The 7646-nt window shown below is 38.1% G+C and overlaps 1 protein-coding gene across 1 annotated transcript; it reads left to right on the plus strand.

Annotated features, from left to right (window-relative positions):
* Positions 1-1441: 1441 nt before the first annotated feature.
* Positions 1442-3685, plus strand: LOC111919006 (methionine gamma-lyase). The gene is made up of 2 exons (XM_023914617.3): positions 1442-2278; positions 2893-3685. Exons 1-2 carry the CDS (start codon positions 1504-1506, stop codon positions 3468-3470), a joined length of 1353 nt encoding a protein of 450 aa, XP_023770385.1. The 5' UTR covers positions 1442-1503; the 3' UTR covers positions 3471-3685.
* Positions 3686-7646: the final 3961 nt, after the last annotated feature.

A 7646-nucleotide genomic window follows, 5' to 3' on the forward strand; every position in this document is an offset into this window, starting at 1 on the left:
CCCAGCTTCGTCGTTTGGTAAATGGGGTTAAGAAACGGGGAGAAAAGTCTTCTACAGTTGAGGGTAAGTAGAGGGGTAACCGGTAAACCCTCTTGCAACCGGTTATTTGGCATAAACGCAAAATTTGATACAAGTATGCAGCATTAACGACACAAAAACCCATCGGAGGGTAAAACCGACTTTTTTTTTTTTTTTTTTTTTTTTTTTTTTTTTTTTTTTTTTACAAAATTAAGGTTTTTTATGACATTATCCCAAATAATTAGGCCAAGTGTTTTTACTTATTTTGGGTTAGTCCAAAACTACTTGCCAAACTAGACCTGCACATTTGCGGTCCTAAACCGGTATTTGGTCGGTCTTGAAGTCAGTCTCGGAACGGTCTGGTCTTTTTTCAGACCGGTCATGTTCGGTCTTTTTCCCATCCGTATTTTTTCGGACCGGTCTTTTTGCGGACCTGTCTTTTTTGGATCCGTCTTTTTCGGTGTCGTCTCTCGGTCTTTCCATACGTCTTTTTTGGTTCTATTTACGAGTTTTTTGTTCGGTTTCAATATTTTTCGATTCTTTTATTTTGGTTTTGAGTTTTTTCCACTAATAAATATGAGATTATCACCAAAATAATAAATAAAGAATTATTAAAAATGATAATTTAAATGTTATAAAAGAAAAAAATAAAATAAATTAGATAGTTTGTGATAAAAATTTATTTAATTAACAAAAAAATTATATATTTATAAAGTTTGGTTACAAGTCTATTTTTCCAAATCGGTCTCAAACCTGTCCGGTCTTTTTTAGGATCAGTCTCCGAACTGTCCGGTCTTTTTTGGACCGGTCCGGGACGGTCTCAAGCTGGTCTTTTTTAGGACTGATCTTTTTTGGTCCGGTCTCGGTCTTTTTTTGGGTCCGATCCGAAACCGGTCTTTTTGTGCAGGTCTACGCCAAACATGTATAAACAAAAGATTAGAAGAGTACATTAAAATTTAAAACTACCATTCATTGAATCAAATTGGTGTAAATATCATGTGAATCAATATTATTATTATTACCCGCTCCATGTTTTCCAACATTCGACAATGAATTGATTTGATATACTAATTAGTCTAGATTGATGTAGATTCTTTTTGTTTAAATAATTCTTGGTATCAAAATTTTAATCTATTAAGCGATTCCGCCGTCATATATATAGCATAGCAGAATTCTTATATTTATTTTAAAATGCATATATGAAATTTCCCCCAATTTGATGGACATAACCGTATTTATGGTCCCTATGACTGTTTCGATTTTAGAGTATTTATGGTCATTATCAGAGTCCTAAACCTTTCCAAGGTCTTCCTTGTAATTTACACAAAAAGGTGACCAGATTCACTTTTACTTAGTTACCACTTATTCCAACCTAATAACCACCGAGTTTCCCAAACCTCTATAAAAGCAACCCCTAACTCCTCCATCTTCATCATCAAATATTCTCTCTTGCTCTCCTCTATACAAAGTACAAAGTTCTCGTCAATGGCAGAGGCAATTCAGAACACCAACGTTTTCTCTTCCTCAAAGAAGAGGATGAATCCCGACGACTCAAATCAGGACGATGATATCATCGCCAAGAAACTACCAACAAAGCCGACATGGGAAGACCCTGTTATGGCGTTGGCAAATGCTCGCCATGAATTTGGTGAACACGGTGGAGTTAACATGTCCATCGAAGCCTCCGCCACCTTCACCGTCATGGAACCAGAAACACTCAGCCGCATGTTCGCCGGAGAGCTAGGACCCGATCGCGATTTCTTCATCTACAGCCGCCATTTCAACCCTACCGTCCTCAATCTTGGCCGTCAGATGGCGGCGCTGGAGGGAACAGAGGCGGCATACTGCACGTCCAGCGGCATGTCCGCCATCTCCTCGATTCTGTTGCAGCTGGTTAGCAGCGGGGAGAACATTGTAGCGTCGCAGACGCTTTACGGTGGCACCCACGCCCTTCTCACCCATTTTCTTCCAAGGTCGTCGAACATCACGACGACGTTTGTTGACATAAGGGATTTGGAGAAGACGAAAGAGGCAATCGTTGAAGGGCGCACCAAGGTTTTGTACTTTGAGTCCATGTCTAACCCAACGCTCACGGTGGCTAACATTCCAGAGCTTTCCAGGATTGCCCATGAGAAAGGTGTGATGGTGGTGGTCGACAACACTTTTGCGCCGATGGTAGTTTCTCCGGCGAGGCTCGGTGCCGACGTCGTAATCCATAGTATCTCCAAGTATATCAGCGGCGGCGCCGACATCATTGCTGGTAAGTTTGATTCATTTTTTCTCCATCGCACGCGTGTCATGATAGAAACCGCAAACAAACATCTTCATACCAACAATTCATCAAGTCAATTTACACTTTTCTTTCCTTACTATCATCTTTCCACCGATTAAAACTTCAAAGTTCATTGATTTTGTCATTTGGGTAAAGGTTAAAACTTGAAAAGAAAATAGCAGAGATTCATATGGTTCATGTGAATTGTGATTATCATTTATCAACCATTAAAGGGTATCACATGGAAATCCTCTGCCAGCTTATAACTTATCTTGTTCTTTTTGCTAGTTTTCGTCATGATATCTGATCGATCTCCACTTTTTGGTGTCTGTTTCTCTCATGAGTATGTTTATATGTTTATGGGTATGGGTATCTGCATGATTACAAACAGACAAAATAGGAATCTGTCAATCTTGATTTGATTATCATCCATGTGAGGAGTCTGTCCTTTTCCGATCAGCTTTATGGGCAAGATTCAGTAAAAAAAAATATATATGAATAAAATTCAAAAAGATTCTTGCATTGGTGTCTTGGTCACATCAGGTATGGGTTGTGTTTGTATCTATTACTAGTTCTAATATCGATAACACTTATGATTACAGGGGCTGTATGTGGTCCGGCAAGTCTCCTGAACTCACTCATGGATCTTCACCAAGGAGCTTTCATGTTACTGGGTCCCACCATGAACGCGAAGGTTGCATTTGAGCTGTCGGAAAGAATCCCTCATTTGGGTCTCCGGGTAAAAGAGCACTGCCACCGGGCGTTGGTGTACGCTCAAAGGATGAAGAAGATGGGACTGAAAGTCATCTACCCAGGTCTAGAAGACCACCCTGATCACCATCTCTTGAAGTCGATCTCAAACAAAGATTATGGTTATGGCGGGATGATCTGTCTGGACATGGGAACCGAAGCTAAGGCCAACAAGCTGATGGATCTGTTGCAGAACTACACCCAGTTTGGGCTCATGGCTGTTAGTCTCGGCTACTATGAAACCCTCATGTCTTGCTCTGGTAGCAGCACAAGCAGTGAATTGAACGAAGAGGAACAGGCGCTCGCCGGAATCTCCCCTGGTTTGGTTAGGATGTCAATCGGCTACAGTGGGACCCTGGAACAAAGGTGGGCCCAGTTTGAGAAGGCACTTTCGAGACTTCAAGAACCTGGATTGTTTGGAAAGAACTAGATTTCTGATATGAATGTAAACATCTCTGTTCTAAGTTCTGACTTATGGTTTATGTTCAGCTATTATGGAAAACTTCAGTACTTGATTTTTAATGCCATTGAGTTATAAGTAGCCTCTGGCCCTGCATTTGTATATATTTTCAGCCTAAGGGTTGCTTAGTTGTAACCCATTTCTGCTTGGCTTTTATCATCAATAACATAAGTTTGTCCCTTTAACTTTTGATGTGGAAAGCCTAACAAAGCATATGTTGGTTCATTATAAATATAAGAAGTATTCGCATAAACACTCCTTTTGGAAAACAAGCCTAACAGAACTTGACAGGATATTATAAAATTTTGCCCGGGATAAACAACCATTTTGTGTAGATTAGAAAGCTGCATCGGTTGTATTTTTATGCATTAGAAAAATATACAAGACTGATATCACCACACTCCTCTCATATATATGTAAAGATTGGTATGAAAGGCAAATGCTTAAACCTTTTTACCATTAGCAAAAACATCAACATACCCATTAGCCTAATAAGTAATAAAGATAATCAACTTTATTTTCGTATACAAATTTAGTTCATTTATATATATTTTGTATCACCAATAAATGTGTTTATTGTATGTGAAAAACATCATTATCACTAATTAATGTAGGTTTCAAATCAAACATAATTTTTTTTTTCAGTAATCTTTTCCTACCAAAACAATCGATTCTAAGGTCCAAAACAAACACACAAATTGATTTTCATATTTGTGTTCGTGTTCTTATGTCTAAAGAACTCAAAAACAAGAAATTGTGCCTTTCAAGACGAAAACAAAAACCTATAAAACGATTTATCAATACAATTAATTTAACTTTTGTGTTCTTAAGTCCATAAAAACACACAAACACACTCATATCGAAAAAAATGAACTTGATGAACTCCAAATTAAATGAATACCCAAAAATTCAAATGATTTATCAACACAATCGATTTGTGTATTTTGTTCGTTAAAAACTTAAATATGGGTGTGTCGATATTCCCTATCTGCGTGTTCTGCAAAAAAAAATGATTTTCCCATATGTGTTTGTTCTTCATAAGTCATTGGTTTGTTCTTCAAAAAACGATTTCTAGAATAGATTATTCTTTAAAACGATTCCAAAAATATGTTTTTTTGTTCTTCACTCATGAACGTTTACACACATACACTCCACAATAAAAGGATCGAAGAATCTGAAATGAAATATGTTGTTTTGTTCTTCACTCATGAACGCATACACACACTCAAATTTGGATCTACATCTAGAAAAATATAGGTGTGTGTTCTTCATAAATGAAATCAAATAGACATTTAATTCCCACCAATTTCTTGTTTAATGGCAAAAAAAGTTGCCACCGAAAATCGAAAAAATATCACTAAAAGCCATCTGGACAATCAACGACACAAAAAAGCTAAAAACGCCACTAAAGGTCATTAGTGACACTTTTTGGTTGTGTCGACGACTTATCTCCTTCATCCCTTTTCAACGCCACATGCTCTCGTCACGCTCTCATCTCTCAGTATCAACAACCACCTACTAGAGATCCTCCCATGGTATTATTCGTTTTTCCACGTCCATTCTTCCCAAAAGCAACCATGCTTCACCATGTTCGCCTGTTTTAAGGCAGCATTAATGTTCATCGGTGAAACCCGAATAGGTTTAATCTCCATATGATATATAGATTTGTTCATCAGTGAAATCCCAAACATGTCAAAATTTATGCATCGGTGAAATCACAAACAACGTTGAATTCAATCAAGTTTGCATCGGAAGGGTAGTTGAATAAATGTTCTAATTTTAAAGAAGATGTTAATCTCAACTCCAACTGCTCAACTGATGGTAGTCTAACTCCACCACCCTTGGTCTCTATGATTTGTTGATATTTTGGTATTTGTTTAGGTTGATATTAAGATTTAGTTATACATAAATATTGGGTTTGTTGATCTTTCAAACTTATTTCAATTGATATGCAGATTTTGGGTTCTGTGATTTGTTGATCTTTGATACTAGTTTTAATTGATATCAAAATTTTCTTTCTTGTATCTTTGTGATTTATATACACTTTGTACAAAGTGTAATTGAGCAAAGTTAAAGATTATCCATAAGTTTTAGCCAATCTAGATAGTTTATAGATATGAGTTTTTTGGTTTTTAAATAAAAAACATTAACTTTAAACGCCTTCTTTCAGCCATGAAATCTAGGTCACATATAATCGCTAGAGACGGCAAGGAGGGTGGTTGTTGGGTTGGGTTTTGATAAGGATCAAATAAGAAAATAATAAAATATAAAAATGTAAAAATTAGACCTGGAAAACATGTCGTGTGGAGTCGGGTTCGTGTCATGTCAAGACATTAATCGGGTTGGGAGAGCTTGACCCTAACCTGAACCATTTAATTATCATGTCATGTCATATCAACCTGTTTATTTTCGTGTCGGGTTATGTAACGATCCAATTTTCAAAAGAAAATTTTCATTTTTAATTAATCAAATCATTTCCAATAAACCACAAAATCTCAAGACAATTGTTTCAAATTCATAACATTAACATTTTATTTCAAACATCAGAGTGTCCCATCAAATCAAATGTCGGAGAGTGCATGTGGCGCCATCAAGCCTTTCCCTTGGCCTTGGGCTCAGAAGTACCTGAAACAAATCAGCAAACTGTAAACTAATGTTTAGTGAGTTCCCCAGAGCATACCCCACACGATCCACATAATCATATAATCCATATTAGTTATAAAAGCTACATAAACCATATAAGCCATGCATACAACATATAGGGATGCCGTGGGCTCCCCCAGGGTCTTACTCCAAGATGTCATGGGCTCCCTACATGGTCTTACACCTAAGTGCCATGGGCTCCCCCATGGTGTTTAATAGGAAAGCCATGGGCTCTCCACATGGTCTTATATCCAAATGTCATGGGCTCTCCTATGGTCTTGAATAGGAAAGCCATGGGCTCTCCACATGGTCTTACATCCAAGTGTCATGGGCTCTCTTATGGTCTTCCATACAAGTATACCATATATACAACTAGCATACCTCCTAGCACATAACCAGCTAACATGCCACATAACACTACTTCAACTAGTTTACCACATATCATAGAATGGGCTGGCCTTGGTGCCTTCCACCCATTGGTATGGTGAGGAGACTCACTTCTCAAAAATGCCGAACTGATGAAATAAGATCAGATACATCCCAACGTGTAGCTCCAACTCAACCGCCTACAATCATCATGTGACTAGTTTATCAAAATCCCGAAATACCAGAAATACCCTTATGGTCAACCTTGGTCAACCCTGGTCAAAGTCCATGTCAACATTCAAGGTCAACAGTCCATGTTGACCCCCAACTCGTCGAGTTCCTTTAGAGTCTAGAAAACTGAGACAGCCCTAACCAATTTGCCGAGTTGTCTCATTAACTCTTCGAGTTCACTCATATCCAATAGACGGGGAAACCTGATCCGACTCATCGAGTTGCCAGAGCAACTCGTCGAGTTTTCCCCCTGTTTGCTTATTCGGATTATACATTGATTGCTGGGACTCTAGGGCTTAAATCTGAATTCTAAAGGTGTCTAGGAGGATAAAGTTTCTAACTTTATCCCCTAGAACCACTCTGTATGCTCTAAAACCCTTAACAAAGGCTAAAAGGCTCAAAATCTTAGCCATATGGCTCAAGACTTTAGGGATCGGGAATCCCTTCTTTCCAGAAGAGGTTCTAGTCCTCAAAACGTTCCAAAGATGGAGACTTTATGGACATGCATGTCCAATGCATGTCTTGAAGTCAAAATGACCAAAAAGGGAAAATATGCCCTAAAATCCATGCATGACATGCATGCTTGACCAAAAGCTAGATCTAGCCCACTATAGGACCCTTTTGCCCTAGAGATTCATAAAGTTGCAAACTTTATGAACCTCATGCATGCAATCAACAAGAATGATAGGAAATGAAGAGTAAACTCAAGATCTAGCCATACTCTAAGATAAAAATCGAATCTTGAATGCTTACAATAGTCCCCAAGATGGTCAAGCTCAAGAGTGAAGGCTTTGTTTGCTGGATCTTCTCCTTCTTCTCACTATCTTCTTCTTCTTAATCTCCATAAGTCACTCTAGCTCACAATATGAGAGAAAATGGAGATTAGGGTTTAGCACTGACGTTCTT

Source organism: Lactuca sativa, chromosome 3 (genome assembly GCF_002870075.4).
Source record: "Lactuca sativa cultivar Salinas chromosome 3, Lsat_Salinas_v11, whole genome shotgun sequence".
Taxonomy (NCBI): Eukaryota; Viridiplantae; Streptophyta; class Magnoliopsida; order Asterales; family Asteraceae; genus Lactuca; species Lactuca sativa.